The sequence below is a fragment of the Pelophylax lessonae genome (assembly GCF_965119305.1).
Source record: "Pelophylax lessonae genome assembly, chromosome: 3".
NCBI classification, from domain to species: Eukaryota; Metazoa; Chordata; class Amphibia; order Anura; family Ranidae; genus Pelophylax; species Pelophylax lessonae.
Window position 1 is genome coordinate 87453978 of NC_138770.1, and position 17711 is coordinate 87471688.

General features: G+C 44.9%; 1 protein-coding gene across 1 annotated transcript in view; it reads right to left on the reverse strand.

The window, feature by feature from the left end:
• Positions 1-1049: 1049 nt before the first annotated feature.
• LOC309550375 (uncharacterized protein) overlaps positions 1050-17711 on the reverse strand; it is a 210783-nt gene continuing 194121 nt past the window's right edge. The window contains exons 19-20 of the mRNA XM_082250770.1: positions 13664-13805; positions 1050-1270 (exon numbers count right to left, since the gene is read on the reverse strand). Coding sequence (XP_082106896.1) covers positions 1092-1270; positions 13664-13805 — 321 coding nt within the window. The 3' untranslated portion in view covers positions 1050-1091. The remainder of the gene's footprint in view (positions 1271-13663; positions 13806-17711) is intronic.

Genomic DNA, 17711 nt, shown 5'->3' on the forward strand with positions numbered 1-17711 from the left:
GGAAGACCTTAAGGATCTAGCATATCCAGTCTGACGCCCAGTCTGGCTGTTGATTGTAGTTCTCTCAGGAACATAACTAGCTAAAAAAAAAAATTAATTTTAACAAAAGGTTTCCTTTCAAATAAAAAACATGCTAAGACTGAAGTTCCAGCAGGGAACTGGGTCCTACTCCTAAACTAGGCAGAAACAAACTGAATCCTATAGCAGAGTGAGTGGGTGTATGCCCTCAGAGACTGCTCCATAGGCGTGGTAAAGTTTTTTTCCTGCCTAGTGTCCTACTCCTGTAGGGGGCAGCATAACCTAATGGTTAAGAAGAATATGGAGCTGTGTCTGTCAATAACGCACACTATGCAAGGCTGCCTTGTAAGCAGCCTTATATAGTGTGCAGGCGTGAACTTAGCCCCTGAGCCATGATTGGCCAAAGGCACCCTGCCTTTGGCCAAATTATGGCTTTCACAGTACATTTTGCTCTGATTGGCCAAAGCATACAGGTCAGGTGCATGCTTTGGCCAACCAGCAACCAATGCACTGTGAGAGCGCAGTGCATTATGGGGCGAACAGCCCAATGAACTCCCCTATTTTTCATGTGTTCAGCGAACACACGAACACCCGATGTTCCAAGTTAAACGTACGTTCGACTCGAACATCTGGACCATCCCTATTTCTAAGTAAAGTACTTTGATGTGTTTTTCTGCTAAGTCTTTTGTAGGTACCTGGTTTTGGCTGTAGAAAATGTGACATCCCAGCTTCACTGAATGGCTCTTGAGGAATGCAGCTTGGCACACACAATAAAATAATAATGACCTACAAACCACAGACAGCCGCATGTATAAACGTGAAGGGTATTTAAAATCAGACTTTCAATATATAAATCTGTTGCAGATGCAGTTGAATAAAATATAATCCACAGAACATCATAACAAGCAGGGAAGAATCCGCAATTACTTTTCCAAATATCCATGTAATTGATGTAATTAACTTGAAGTTAATTTTTTTTTCTTAAAAGTAGATTTTTATTTCAAGTTTTTACAAAACAAAAGTCCTTTTTTTCCATGTGGTCAACCATGGTCATAGATTGGCTTGGCTTTGTTCTAACTGCGATGTATAGCACACATCTTATATGGTAAGGGGGCATTGGTGAACCCCAGAGCAGGAGTCAGGTCCAACACAGCACCAGGAGGGGCCTGGAAGGTGAAGTTTTGCAGCAGTGTTGTAAAAAACAGGAACAACTCCATCTTTGCCAAATTTTCTCCAGCACAGCTTCTCTTACCTGGTAAAGGAAAGAAAGCATTAAAACGTAGCTCAGTGCTAACATTTCTGAATGCTGTCAAAATTCAAGCTGCCAAAATGATGCGAGTCATACTGGCTCCAAGTTCTCAAAACTGAGCCATTCCTGGTCCAAGCAACGCAGAGGAGATCAGTAATGGAAGCACACTGGTCTCCTCTCATAAATGTTACAACAGTGAAGGTAAAAGGGTTTTTAAGATTAGGAATGTCTGAACCCAAGCACTCAACCACTAGGCCCTTACCCCCTTGCCCAGGCCAATTTTCAGCTTTCAGCGCTGTCCCACTTTGAATGACAATTGAGCGGTCATGCAACACTGTACCCAAACTACATTTTTATCACTTTGTTGACACAAATAGAGCTTTCTTTTGGTGGTATTTATTCACCACTGGGTTATTTTTATGTATTTTTTATTTTTTGCTAAATAAACAAAAATATACAGAGAATTTTGAAAAGAAAAACATGTTTTTCTTAATTTCTATTATAAAATGTTGCAAATAAATAAGCTTTCTTCATAAATGTAGGCCAAAATGTATTCTGCTACATTTCTTTGGTGAAAATAACCCAAAATCAGTGTATTATATAGTCTGTAGGAAAGTTTTAGAGACCACAAACAATGGCATATATCTGAAAATTGATCAATCCTAATGTACTCATGGCCTATCTCATTTCTTGAGGCCTAAAAATGTCAGAACCGTACAAATACCCCCCAAATGACTTTTTGGAAAGTAGACAGTCCAAGGTATTTAGTAAGAGGCGCATGGCGAGTTTTTTTAAGTTGTAATTTTTTGTTCTAACTTTTTGTTTTTTTACATAATGTCACCAGTGCAGTACAGCGTCGTCATATAAATGGTCTGGTGCTAATCAGGGACAATGATTGGTGACAGTACGGAAAAAAAATTATAATTTTTTTAAAATGTATGTATTTTTTAACACATTTTGATCAGAGCAATATAATGTTACCATAGTAGTTACCCTGATTATGTAATCTATGACGAAACGCGTTGGCAGGAGCTTAGCTATGTAACATTGATACTGCATGCCATTGGAGGTCGGCCATGTTTCTGGTTTGAAACTAATATACACCACTACCCTTGTGTTTTTTCATGCTTGTTCTGTTGGAGAAAGTACCCTGTGTGCAGATTATATTTGTTAAATAAACTGCTTTGAGTTGTCTGTGCAATGACTGCCTTTTATTTCCCTATGTTTATGGTTTGGAGTCTGCCTTCATGCCTCTAAGGGATCTGGACTCATTGACCAAATGATGCATATGAGCTTACTTTGACTGCTACTCAACCCAGTAGTTATTAATATCTGGTAAGAGACAGTGTGTTTCTTTCCTTTGGTAGTGGATCTATTATTTTCCTCTCAGTTTTTGTGCCTATGTCACCGGAGGATTATCTGGGATATACTTTGAGCGCTGCTGTTTATTTGACTCTACTGTATCATACTTCACCAATAGGACTTTGTGCTAGCTGTTTAGGACTCTTTCATTGGACTCATTTACTTTTTGGGATCTGTTTTGGTTGTTTTTTTTTTTTTTGTCCTAGTGCAAAATTTGGATATTTTATTGTTATTGCTCTGACGATGTGATCAGTAGTGATGTCGCGAACCTAAAATTCGCCGTTCGCGAACGGCGAACGCGAACATCGGCAAATGTTCGCGAACCGGCGAACCGGGCGAACCGCCATAGACTTCAATAGGTAGGCGAATTTTAAAACACACAGGGACTCTTTCTGGCCACAATAGTGATGGAAAAGTTGTTTCAAGGGGACTAACACCTGGACTGTGGCATGCCGGAGAGGGATCACGCAAAAAAGAAGTTCTCAAAAATTATAATTTTTTGATAGAGAGCCAATTATTGGAAAAATTAAAAAAAAAATAAAAATAAAAAATTTCTTTGGATTTAGCATCTGGGGGGTCTAAAAAGTGTACCTGTCAAGTTTCAGCTCTGTAGCATGTCCAGAACCCCTAAAAAACAGCATTTTTCTTATATTTTCAGGAATACGGCTTCTCTGCGGCTGGCTTTTTCTCTTGCAGGCATTTAGCGGGCATTTTTTTAGGCAGGCATGTCATTTTTTGTATTTAGTGTCTGGGGGGTCTAAAAAGTGTACCTGTCAAGTTTCAGCTCTGTAGCATGTCCAGAACCCCTAAAAAACAGCATTTTTCTTATATTTTCAGGAATACGGCTTCTCTGCGGCTGGCTTTTTCTCTTGCAGGCATTTAGCGGGCATTTTTTTAGGCAGGCATGTCATTTTTTGTATTTAGTGTCTGGGGGGTCTAAAAAGTGTACCTGTCAAGTTTCAGCTCTGTAGTATGTCCAGAACCCAAAAAAAAACAGCATTTTCTTATAATTTTTAGTAGGAAACTAATGCAGTGTCTTTCCAGCTGTCTTTTTTTCTTTCTGGCAAGCTGAAATATGATATGCCAAGGCAAACATGCCTATCAGTTGAGCTATGACACAGACAACACTGCACACATGGGGAAATATGTAAAACAAAAAACAGGGAAAGGAAATTAGGTGACGGTCACAAAACATGATATTGTGATTGGCCAAATAAAAAGTCGCCTCGCGATGAGGTCGCGCCAAAGTCGCGCTAAGTCGCGCCAAAGTCGCACTGGAAGCGACGCTACTTTAGTGGTAGCGGCAGTGTAAACCAGCACTAAAACATCCAGTGTGTGAATACGATCAGGTATGATGTTTTATCGGTCAAGTAGTGTAAGGGTTACGCCCGTCGCCCGCTTCACAGTGACAGACCAAACTCTGACAGACCAAACTCCCCGTTTAACAGTCAGTCAGTCCATTTGCACAACCGCAAACTCCCCATTTGCACAAGGTTGGATACCAAGCTAGCCATGTCCCGTTCCTTGTCCTCACTGACATCATTGAAGGTCTCTTCCTCCACCCAGCCACGTACAACACCCTGGGATGCCTGCTGTGGCTGGTATTCCACCTCCTCAAAGCCACCTTCCTCCTCTGACTTCTCTTCTTCAGACTCCTCTCTCTGCGTTGCCACAGGTCCAGCAATTGACAACGACAAGGCTGCTTCTGGTGGTGATGGGGACCACAACTTCCTCTTCATGCTCATCTACAGCCTGATCCAGTACTCTTCACAGGGCACGCTCCAGAAAAAACGCATATGGGATGAGGTCGATGATGTTGCCTTGGGTTCGACTGACCACCAGGGTTGTCACCTCCGCAAAAGGACGCATGAGCCTACAGCCATTGTTCATGAGCATTCAGTAACGCGGCCAAAAAATACCCAGCTCCGCAGAAAGAATGAAAGAAAATGAATGTTTTTTCTATGAAAAATTATCCTGCGGATCGCTTTTGGTCTGTACACAATGAAGCAAGGACCTTATCATCTGGGGTGTGCCAACACAATCCTAGAGGTGATCGCTTCATTGTGATACGCAAGCCCCTTCACCACGACAAGGTAACGATCACGAAGGGGAATTGACACATGTATGTGCCTTTTTTTTTGTTTTTTGTTTTTTTGCAGCCACAGTGTAGCACCAGAGGCCAGAAAAATTAGGCATGTACACATGCATGAAAAAGCAGGTATTGTTGCAGCCGCTGCTGTAGCAGCGGCCTGAAAAATTGAGGTTTTAAGGCAAAAAGTGCACTAAAACATTGCGGCTTGAACCGTAGTTGGTGGCGGAGACGTCACGTAAGTCATCCGGCATGCAGAGAATGATTACATACAGCAGCGTGTGGACCATTTTTAGGCCAAGGCATCTCAGTCATCACCAGGCCTTTTTTAGTCAAATGCATCCCCCACTGTCAGTCCCTTCGGGATCCATGCCTCATTCATCTTAATAAACGTGAGGTAATCAAGACTTTTTTGACCTAGGCGACTTCTCTTCTCAGTGACAATACCTCCTGCTGCGCTGAAGGTCCTTTCTGACAGCACACTTGAAGCGGGGCAGGCCAGAAGTTCAATTGCAAATTGGGATAGCTCAGGCCACAGGTCAAGCCTGCACACCCAGTAGTCAAGGGGATAATCGCTCCTCAGAGTGTCGATATCTGCAGTTAAGGCAAGGTAGTCTGCTACCTGTCGGTCGAGTCGTTCTCTGAGGGTGGACCCCGAAGGGCTGTGGCGATGCATAGGACTAAAAAAGCTCCGCATGTCCTCCATCAACAAGACGTCTGTAAAGCGTCCTGTCCTTGCCGGCGTGGTTGTGGTGGTAGGAGGAGGATTACTTTCACCTCTTCCCCTGTTGGATTCCCGTTGTGCTGTGACATCACCCTTATATGCTGTGTAAAGCATACTTTTTAACTTATTTTGTAGCTGCTGCATCCTTTGCGACTGCCGGTAATTGGGTAACATATCACAGACTTTCTGCTTATACCGGGGGTCTAGTAGCGTGGCCACCCAGTACAGGTCGTTCTCCTTCAGCCTTTTTATACGAGGGTCCCTCAACAGGCATGACAGCATGAAAGACCCCATTTGCACAAGGTTGGATGCCGAGCTACTCATGTCCAATTCCTCATCCTCACTGATGTCATTGAAGGTGTGTTCTTCCCCCCAGCCACGTACAACACCACGGGTACCAAATAGGTGACAACGAGCACCCTGGGATGCCTGCTGTGGTTGGTGTTCCTCCTCCTCAAAGCCACATTCCTCCTCTGACTCCTCTTCCTCACACTCCTCTTCCAGTGTTGCCGCAGGTCCAGCAATCGATGGTAAGGCTGTTTCTGGTGGTGGTGATGGTGACCACAACTCTTCCTCTTCCTCTTCACGCTCATCTACGGCCTGATCCAGCACTCTTCGCAGGGCACGCTCCAGGAAAAAAACATATGGGATGATGACGCTGATGGTGCCTTCGGTGCGACTCACTAGGTTTGTCACCTCCTCAAAAGGACGCATGAGCCTACAGGCATTGCGCATGAGCGTCCAGTAACGTGGCAAAAAAATACCCAGCTCCGCAGAGGCTGTCCTAGCACCCCGGTCATACAAATACTCGTTGACCGCTTTTTCTTGTTGGAGCAGGCGGTCGAACATTAGCAGTGTTGAATTCCAACGTGTCGGGCTGTCGCAAATCAAGCGCCTCACTGGCATGTTGTTTCGCCGCTGAATATCTGCAAAGTGCGCCATGGCCGTGTAGGAACGCCTGAAATGGCCACACACCTTCCTGGCTTGCTTGAGGACGTCCTGTAAGCCTGGGTACTTCTGCACAAAACGTTGCACAATCAGATTCAACACATGTGCCATGCACGGCACATGTGTCAACTTGCCCAAATTCAATGCCGCCAACAAATTGCTGCCGTTGTCACACACCACTTTGCCGATCTCCAGTTGGTGCGGGGTCAGCCACTGATCCACCTGTGCGTTCAGGGCGGACAGTAGTGCTGGTCCGGTGTGACTCTCTGCTTTCAGGCAAGTCAACCCCAAGACAGAGTGACACTGTCGTATCCGGCATGTGGAATAGCCCCTGGGGAGCTGGGGGGGTGCAGTTGGTGTGGAGCAAGACGCAACAGCAGAAGAGGACTCAGCCGAGGAGGTTAGCAAAGAGGATGGAGTAGGAGGAGTAGAGGAGGTGGCAACAGGCCTGCCTGCAAGTCGTGGCGGTGTCACCAACTCCTCTGCAGCAGAGCCACGCATTCCATGCTTGGCAGCCGCCAGCAGGTTTACCCAATGCGCAGTGTAAGTTATATACCTGCCCTGACCGTGCTTTGCAGACCAGCTATCAGTGGTCAGATGGACCCTTGCCCCAACACTGTGTGCCAGACGGGACATGATTTCCTTTTCCACAATAGAGTACAGGTTGGGGATTGCCTTTTGTGAAAAATAATTTCGGCCGGGTACCTTCCACTGCGGTGTCCCAATAGCGACAAATTTTTTGAAGGCCTCAGACTCCACCAGCTTGTATGGTAAAAGCTGGCGGGCTAAGAGTTCCGACAAGCCAGCTGTCAGACGCCGGGCAAGGGGGTGACTCTGCGAGATTGGCTTCTTACGCTCAAACATTTCCTTGACAGACACCTGACTGTGGGCAGGTGAGCAGGAACTGCTGAAGGTGAGAGGCGGAGGGGCGGGTTGTTGATAGGGGGCATGGAGGACAGCAGTGGTTGACGTGGCTGAAGATGCAGGACCAGGAGGAGGATGGTGGCTTTCAGTTTGTGTGCTGCTTTTACTCATGTGTTGATCCCATAGGCGTTTGTGATGTGAGATCATGTGCCTTCGCAAAGCAGTTGTACCTAGGTGGGTGTTGGACTTCCCACGACTCAGTTTCTTTTGGCACAGGTTACAAATGGCATCGCTGATATCAGAGGCAGACACACAAAAAAAATGCCACACTGCTGAGCTTTGCAAGGACGGCATTCTGGTGGTGGCAACAGCTTGCGTTGAATGGCGTGCTGTCTGGCTGACCCCGGGTGCCGAATCTACATGCTGTCTGACTGCGCCACTAGCTCCTTGCGATGACCTCCTCCCCCTGCTTCCAACTCGTCTCCTCCTCCTCTCTGTCTCCCCATCTGAACTTTCCCCCTCTTCTTCTGCTCTTCGAGCAGGCACCCAGGTGACATCCACAGACACATCGTCATCATCAGCCGCTTCACTTGACAACTCAGCAAAGGCAGCAGCAGCAGGTACAACATCATCATCACAATGTACATCCATGTGTATAATGCTGCCTGACTGAGACATATCCCCGTTATCTACATCCTCTGGCACTAATAGTTGCGCATCACTTATTTCTTCCAACTGATGTGAAAATAACTCCTCTGATGGATCAAGTGAAGCGGCTGTGGTGCTAGTGTTGGTGGTGGTGCCGGCGGGCTGGCGAGTGGTAAATTGAGAGGTGCCCGAAGCTGAGCTGGAGGAGGATGGTACATTAAGGTTCCGAGCGGAAGCTGTAGATGATTGGGTGTCCTGTGTAAGCCAGTCAACTATGGCCTCAATTTTTTGAGTTCAGGGTCTGTGGTGGCCTCTGAACACTGGGCATTATTCTAGGGCCTTAGGAAATCACAGCACCACGACCACGACGGCCCTTGCGGGGTGGCCTGCCTCTGCCTGTCATTTTTTTTAATGTGTTGTTACTGTTGTACTATGAGTGCAAGCTGCTGTGCCACCTTATATATCAGTGGTGGGTGGGCAGTGGCACAGTACACTCTCTGTGGACCTGACAGCAGTCACTGGCACCCAGGCAACTGCAATTTAAAAAATATATATATTTTTTTTTACTTTGCAAGCTGCTGTGCCACCTTATATATCAGTGGTGGGTGGGCAGTGGCACAGTACACTCTCTGTGGACCTGACAGCAGTCACTGGCACCCAGGCAACTGCAATTTAAAAAATATATATATTTTTTTTTACTTTGCAAGCTGCTGTGCCACCTTATATATCAGTGGTGGGTGGGCAGTGGCACAGTACACTCTCTGTGGACCTGACAGCAGTCACTGGCACCCAGGCAACTGCAATTTAAAAAATATATATATTTTTTTTTACTTTGCAAGCTGCTGTGCCACCTTATATATCAGTGGTGGGTGGGCAGTGGCACAGTACACTCTCTGTGGACCTGACAGTCACTGGCACCCAGGCAACTGCAATTATAAAAAAAATATATATTTTTTTACTTTGCAAGCTGCTGTGCCACCTTATATATGAGTGGTAGGTGGGCACACAGTGGCACTGCAGTGGGCACAGTACACTCTGTGGACCTGACAGTCACTGGCAGCCCAGGCAACTGCAATAATAAAAAATATATTTTTTTTTTCAATTTATTGCAACAAGATGCTGTGCCACCGTATATATATCAGTGGTGGGCAGTGCACTGCAGTGGGTACAGTGCACTCTGTGGACCTGACACAGCACTCACTGCAATTATGACAGAGGGAAAAAAAAAATATTTTTTAAAATGCCAGGTACTGTGCCTGTGCCACCCGAAATGAGTGTGGTGTGCACACAGTACAGTCTGTGGTAGGTCTGTGGCCTCTCACACACAGCGGGCAGGCAACTGCAGTCATAGTGTACAATATATATATATATATATATATATATATATATATATATATATATATATATAGAAAAAACTCTATTACCTTACCAGCCCTTAAAAGGGCTTTTGGGGACGCTAAATATATATATATATATATGTATATATATAAATAAAAAAAAAAAACCTCAATTACCAGCCCTTAAAAGGGCTTTTGGGGACACTAGATAGATAGATATATATATATATAAGAAGAAACAACTCAATTACCAGCCCTTAAAAGGGCTTTTGGGGACGCTAGATATATATATATATATATATATAAAATTACACAAATACCAGCCCTTAGAAGGGCTTTTTGGGGTGCTGTCCTTACAGCAGTAGTGGACCAAGAACACTGCAAGACCAGGAACACTGACTAACTGTCCCTAGCTTAACAGCAGCAGCAGCAGCAGCAGCTCTCTCCCTACTCTCACTACACACACTGCTTCAGAATGATCTAAGATGGATGCTGCCCTTGCTTATTTATAGGAGGTGGGAGGGTGTGGGAGGGAGGTACGCTGATTGGCTGGAAATGTGTCTGCTGACTGTGAGGTTCAGGGTCAAAGTTTGCCTCAATGATGTATTATGGGGGGCGGACCGAACATCGCATATGTTCGCCCGCAGCGGCGAACGCGAACATGCGAAGTTCGCCGGGAACTGTTCGCCGGCGAACAGTTCTATACATCTCTAGTGATCAGGTTTTTATTTTATTTTTTTAAATATTATGTTTGTGATATGTAAGAAATACTGCGCTAACCTTGAGTGAATTGTGAAGACTTAATAAAGTGCTTTAGTGATTTAGAATGCTGCGATAGCTCACATACATAAAAAAATAAAGTGCATATAAATGTGCATATATACTGCCAGTACAATGTGATTATGACAATAAGAACAGTAAAGTTAAATTAATTCAATGAAATTCCATAAAAATTGCTGATTAAAACATGCTGTAAACCATATGCAGTAATACAAAGTGATAGTGAATTACTTCAATAAAAGTCCGGGATACTGCTTAAAAAAGAAGAAAAAAGTGCAATGGTGCTATAAAGTCTTATAGGTGCAAATAATGCTGGTAAAGTGATGTCTGCGGCCACCGCAAAGTGATAGTTGGTAAGGTAGCTCACTTACCAGATGGCGTGGATTCCTGTGGCGTACGCCAACAGGAATCAGACTGCGCTTGTACACCGCCCTGGGGGGATCAGATATAGTGAATGCAGAGTCTTGCAGATCACTCGGTTCCCCCTCCTTGACAAGTCTCAGTGTCTTTGGCTTTCTTCCTGTGTCTCCTGTAACTCCTATCCCGACATGGGGTCTCCTCACACGGTGGAGAGCTCCTCCCCCTTTACTCTACTGGCCCGGCCCAGGTCACTTGATTTTCTCTTTCAGTCTCCTTCATTGCTATAAGCAAGCATTTTAAAGAATAAAATCGGTTCATTCAGTTGTGATTAGCTGTGATTGGCCACAGCTGATCACATGGCACAGATGGGCTGTGATTGGCCCAGTCTGTAACATGTGATCAATGTGCCCAGTTACTGCTAGCAACACAATTGTATACAATGGATGGCTTAAAAGGAAGCCATGAGGAAAAACAAAAAGAAAACAAAGGAAGTCATGTGACCTGCTGTGATTGGTTACAACGGTCACATGATACCAGCATCGGGCTGGCACAGTGATCAGTTTTTGGCTGTGTCCGGGAGACACATGTGGTGACAGATCGCACTGCAGCGTGGTGCAATCTGGGAGGACATCATATGATGTCCACCTGGATCGACGAAAGGCCCGTCCAGCCTATAGTACATTGAAGTGGTTAAAGCGGAGTTCCACCCAAAAGTGGAACTTCCGCTTTAGGGAGTCCTGACCCCCTGACATGCCACATTTGGCATGTCATTTTTTTGGGGGGGGAGCGGGTACCTAGTTTTGACAGGTACCCGATCCCACTTCCGCTCGGAGCGCCGCGGCGCCCTGAGCGGAAGTTCTCCTCTCCCCCTCCCTCCCTGCAATCTTCTGGGACATGTCAAAGGTCCCAGAAGATTGCCGGCCAATCACGGCGTGCAGCACAACTCGCGCATGCGCAGTGGGTACCCGGCTGTGAAGCCGCAAGGTATCACAGCCGGGTGCCCACAGCAGTGATGCCGGCGCCGAGGGAGAGGATCGAGGCTTCGGGCGGCCGCATCGCTGGACCGTTGGACAGGTGAGTGAATGGCTGGAACTCCGCTTTAATATCCAGTCACCATGGAATGTGTGAAGGCAGATGGTGATTGTCCAAAAACAGGATGAAATGTTTGAAAGATGTGGAACCAGGCTGGTCTAGTTATAAAATCCCATCCTTTGGTGTCAGGAAATCTGAACATGTGCATGGTTGAAAGTATGAATTATTATCAGATCAAGTTAGAGATGTTAAAACCGCATTGTATGTGGAAGACAGATGGTGTTGAAGGCCACCAACCCTGTTCGAGGATGGTTCTTCCAGTTTGACAAAAGAAGGCCACTTTAAGGCTTCTTGCAAACCAGTTGTCCTCTTTGTTTCTGTGATTTGATTTAGGTGTTTGTGGTACCTGCGTGGATATAAATTCTGGGGTATATTCCTGACACTCATTGGAGGTTGAGAAGTGGCTTGAATAAGCTATAAAACACCTTCAACATTAAAGAACAATTTAGTTGAATTTACCTAGATGCCTTACTGGAAAATGTTCTAACTCTGGGAATTTCCTGAAATCCTACAAGCAGAGGTGGGGGACTTGAGTCACATGACTTGACTTAAGTCAAACTTAAGTCACCAGTTTGAGGACTTGAGACTTGCTTGACTAAAATTAATAAAAGACTCGACTTGACTTTGACTTGGTATTCATGACTTGAGACTTGACTTTGACTTGAGACATATGACTCAAAATGACTTTACTTTTTTAAGTTATTAAATATTTGCATTTTCTCAAGATGTGTTAAAGCAAAATGAATGTGCCTGTTATGTTTCTGACACCACAGTCACTTAAAACACCTCAGTGTGTTCTGATTTTTAGGACACTGGCTTTTTAACAATGGAAATACTTAACATGTTTTTAGTGACTGTGGTGTTGAAACATGACCGGATGAAGGATTTTGAGCTGTTTGGGCATTCAAAGTGTTTCTTTAATATGCCAAGAAAAAAGCACTAAGCAGTTTTGTTAATGTTGAAAATAAAACAAAACCTTTCCTGACCACTGACTTTTAACCACTTAAGCCCCGGAGGATTTGGCTACTGAAAGACCAGGGGGTATTTTGCAATTCGGCACTGCGTGAATTTAACGGACAATTGCGCGGTCGTGCGACGCTGTACCTAAACGAATTTGACGTCCTTTTTTCCCCACAAACAGAGCTTTCTTTTGGTGGTATTTGATCACCTGTGCGATTTTTTGATCATGCGCTATAAACAAAAAAAGAGCGTCAATTTTGCAAAAATAACAATATTTTTCACATTTTTTTTATATGAAATTCCCCCCAAAAAATGTAAAAATCAAAGTTTCGGCCAATTTGTTTTATGCTACATATGTTTGTTAAAGAAAATCGCAAAAAGCGTATTTTGATTGGTTTGCGCAAAATTTATCGCGTTTACTAACAAAGGGAAAGATTTTTGTCATTTTTGTTGTTTTTTTTTAATGCGTAATGGCGGCGATCTGCGATTTTTTTTTTTTTGCGTTACTGCGACATTGCGGCGGACAGATTGGACCCTTGACTGACATTTTTGACACTTTTGGGGTTACCAGTGACATTTCTACATTTTCTAATCAGTGCTAAACATATGCACTGTTACTGTAAAATTACACTGGCAGTGAAGGGGTTAACTTTATTTGAGAGGGAGGGGCTGTGTGTGTCCCTAGGGGCGTGATTCTAACTGTGATTGGCTGTGGCTTGTGCTGTAGGAACAATGATCAACGGTCCTACATAGTAGAACCGTATGATCATTGTTTCTACACAGGGGAGAATGACAGGCGGCTTGTTTACACTAGCCGCCTGCCTTTCTCTCTCTCCCCCGACGATCACTGAGTGACCGGCGGACATCGGGCCTCCCCAGAGCCTCACAGGGTAGTGACGTACCGATACTGGCAAGTGGTTAACTGATTGATTTAAAGGTGAAAATTAGGGTAGATCAGTATTTTGACTTGATTTGTGACTTGACCAAAATAAATGACTTGACTTGACTTGCTTGACTTCTAGCAGAGACTCGACTTGACTTGCTTGCTTTGTGCCACAGTAACTTGGGACTTGCTTGAGACTTGAAGGTTAACTTGAGACTTGCTTGTGACTTGCACATTTGTGACTTACTCCCATGTCTGCCTACAAGCCTTTTCTGATCTGTATGATTGTATCTTACTGATTACTGACATGACACGACCTCATCAATCACCTCGTCCCAAAGAACATTACCTATTGAGAAAGGTATAAATGCATCGTTCTTCTTTAGGTTTCCTTCTGAATCGAGAAAATGTTCAGGATAAAATTCATCTGGTTTTTCAAAGTAAGCTTTATCTCTTAGGGTGGAGGTCAGCAATGGGATGACAGTGGTCCCCTGTGGAAAAAACACATTAATAAAATTTATAAGTGTTCAATATTTTGTACTTTCTGCTATAAAACATTCCCAATATATATTTTTTTAAATCAATAAAACATATTTTTGGTAAAAAAAATCCCAAAAAGCGTATGATAATTGGTTTGCGCAAAAGTTTTATAGCTTTTACAAACTACGGGATAGATTTATGGACTTTTTATTTTTTTTTTATTAGTAATGGCGGTGATCAGCGATTTTTTTATCAGGACTGCGAAATTGCGCCAGACAAATCTGACACGAAGTGACACTTTTTGGGGACCAGTGACGGTAATATATTGACCACTGTTACTGTTTAAATGACACTGGCAGGGAAGGGGTTAACACTGGGGGTGATCAAGGGGTTAAATGTGTTCCCTATATGTGCTTTCTAACTGGGGGGGGGGGCGCTGGATTGAACAGAGGCACAGAGAGATCGGTGATTAAGCTTAGCCTCTTTGACAGGAGAGCCGTCTTGCATTGTTTATATTCCAGACGGCTCTCCTGTCAGTATTGCTGAAGATGGTGGAGGCCAGCAGCGATTGAGCCCACTCCTCCCGCGGTCTGCTTCCTGCTGTGTCTAAGGAGCGCGCACCGCCAAAACCACTTGCACATAATTACATAAATCTACTTGATTATGCGCAGCCAAACTGCCCTGCCGCAGTATATCTGCATGGGGCGGTCGGTAGGTGGTTAAATGAATGGGTTTAGTTCCACTTTAAGTTTGAACTGAACACTGGCTGTTCAAACATTTTTTGCAAACTATGAATGTTTAGGGTGTTCAGGGTTGACAAATGTGACAGCTTTTGGCTGTTAATGGTTGCTAAGTAAGTGGCAAATGCTTGCATCCACCTCATCCTTAGCAATCACTGAGTTTCAGGACAAGGTCAGTATTTGGTTCGAACTTAATTACATCCCATCCAGCCAATAGCAAAATGATGGCTGTGCGGTGGCTCTCCTGTTCTGATTGGATGTCATTTGATGTCCTTCAGAACGAGCCGCCTGTGCGTGCTCCGGAGGCGCCCAGTGCAGCGATCTGTAGTGTGGTGTATCTCTACAACACACTGCATCTTCGATCACAGTAAAGAGCCTATGACATAGGCTCTTTGGACACAGCTGATCACATGGTAATCACCACATAAATAGGAAGTGTCGGTTATCGGCATTTCTCTATACACTAACAGGGCGTGAGAAGAGGAGAGCCAACAAGCGGCTCTCCTGACGGGGGATCTCCAATGCTAATAAGTGCAGCCCCACCAGCGATGCCAAACAGTGCCTTTTAGTGCCGCCTACCAGTGCCCATAAAAGCTGGCCTTTAGTGCAACCTATCAGTTCCCATTAGTGCTGCATATTAGTGCCTCCTCATCAGTGCCCATCAATACTGCATCATCAGTGCAGCCTCGTCAATGCACATCAGTGGGAGCCGGTTCACACTGGGGCGACTTTTCAGGCGACCTGGTTGCCTGACAAGTCGCCGTGGGTCGCCTGCCATAGATTAGCACAGGACCCGTTCTAATAGGAGCGACACAAGTCGCTCCGACTTAGAAAAAGGGTCCTGAGCCTCTTTGGGGCGACCTGGAGCGACCTGCATTGACTTCAATGATATGAAGTCCGTGCAGGTCTCTCCGAGGTCGCGGTGCGCAAGTTGGGTTGCTGCTATGTGAACCGGCTCTAAAGGAGAAACTTATTTACTAAATTAACCCAGGGGTGATTAAATACCACCAAAAGAAAGCTCTATCTATCTCAAAAAATGGTAAATATTTCATTTGGGTACAGCGTTGCATGACTGCACAATTGTCATTCAAAGTGAGACAGCATTGAAAGCTGAAAATTAGCCTGAGCAGTAAGGGGTTGAAAGTGTTAAAGTATTAAAATAGGTAAAGTGGAACTAAACCCTCAAATCACTTTCAGCCAAAAAAGCTGCAATCTTGGCCTCTGTTTGATGTGATCAGTTATGACACCCACCATTTGATGGTTTGACAGTTTGCTTGAGAGCACAAGCAAATTGGACAGTTACATTCCTGGAATGTATCTTTTTTTTAAATTTTTTAAATCAGTGGGTTTAGTTTCACTGGAAGTTTGAAACGAACACTGGCTGTTTAGACATTTGTCTGAACTATGAAGCTTTAGGGCATTCGGCAAGGACAAATGTGACAGCTTCGGATGGTTGCTAAGGAAGTGGCGGGTGCTTGCATCCACCTCATCCTTGCCAATCACTGACATCATTCACTTACATGGTTGGAAATCCCTGACTTCATAAACAAATGGGTGGAAATCAGAAGGATAACATCATTGCCCAAATATATCCACATTGTGACGTATTGCAATGTGGCCACCACTATCCCCACATTTGCCTCATATAGCTGATGAAAGGTTGGGGAGCCTTCATTCCGCAGTGGTACCATTAAAATGAATCGTGTCATCAGTTGTTTTTTCCAGCGAGTTGCCAGCTGCTGGGCACTACAATTAGCAATGGATTCACAGTAAGGTTTTTTTTTTTTTTTTTTTAGATTTCAATGATTTAATATATGCCTTGTCAAATGTTTGGGTGCATTGGTTTCTAGGTTAATTTTTTTTTTATTTGTATGAATAATTAGTAATACTCAGTCACATGGTGGGGGGCTGGTATCTGTAGGCCCTGCTTATTATTGTAGCAGTATTTCCAGGTCTTATGCCTGATGTGGGTCTGCCATTGTTACCGGTGACACCTCCAACACATTTGAGCTGTGACCCCAGGTGTGAGAACTGAGACAATGACCATTCCGGCATCTTTGGTTTGTTTTGTTTTATTGTATTTGGGGATGGGAGAAGGGAATGAGTGGGATATTCCTCTGGCTCAACTAGGTACAATTTTGGGACACTTGAAGAAAAATGGCTGTTGGCGCTGTCTTAACGCCAGCTGAATGCCGGCCATCGCTTCCTGGCGCTTTACAGTTACTATGACACTGAACTTGTGCTGGAACCTCGACTTTAACCTGACTGTTAACTCAGAAGATCCTGGACTGTAGATTACTTGACTCCTGACATTGCTTTAGCTCAAAAGTCACTGAACAGCTCCCTCCAGCCCTGAACTGGCTGAGGTAGCTCCTTGTAAATACTTGTGCTGCTGCAACTCTTAACCTTATACACTTCACACTGTACACTGACTCTTCAGGGCCCAAACTGCAGACACCCCTTTATCACTTCAGGGTCCTGTGACCAGGCACCCCCTTTAAAAACTAGCTGACTCCTGGGTCCCTAGAACCATCTCTGGAGTGGTCCCCTCTGACGCTAGGCAGACCCCCAGGGGCAATCCTCAGTACTCACGACCTTTGTAGGCTTTCCTGTAACTGGACCCCTCTCTCTCTCCACTGGTTCTCGGCACACCGGATCCTTTCTACAGCTCAGCTCTCTCTGGATTCTCAGGCTGCCACCCGAGACACCCGCTTCCTCTGACAGGAGGAGAGACAGCCGTACTCTCCCTCCTGGGACTCTGCTTCCCATCAAAGACACTGAGTCATGCGCCCCCTTCAGACTTATACCCACTCCCAGAATCCTCTGTGGCAGAATCTGCCTTCTGGGATAGATACAGGCCTGAATGTGTCTATGATTTGGTTTCCTCCACTGCCCAATGAGAAGCCTCTCATAGAGCCAGTGGGGAGACTCCCCTCTCAGCAGACACACCTGGGAATCATGACAACCAACTGAAAATCATGGCCCTGCTGTTAGGCAGCCAAGACCCATATACTTTACCTAGCACCTACCTGTACGGTGCTACATCATTAAAGAGGCCTTCCAGATTCCGATAAGCCCCATGCCTGCAGACCCCTTCAACCATGGTCAGAGTTGTGCGAAAGAGACCCTTTTCCTTATCAACATAGGGACATGGGAATGACACAGACCCCTCCAAAG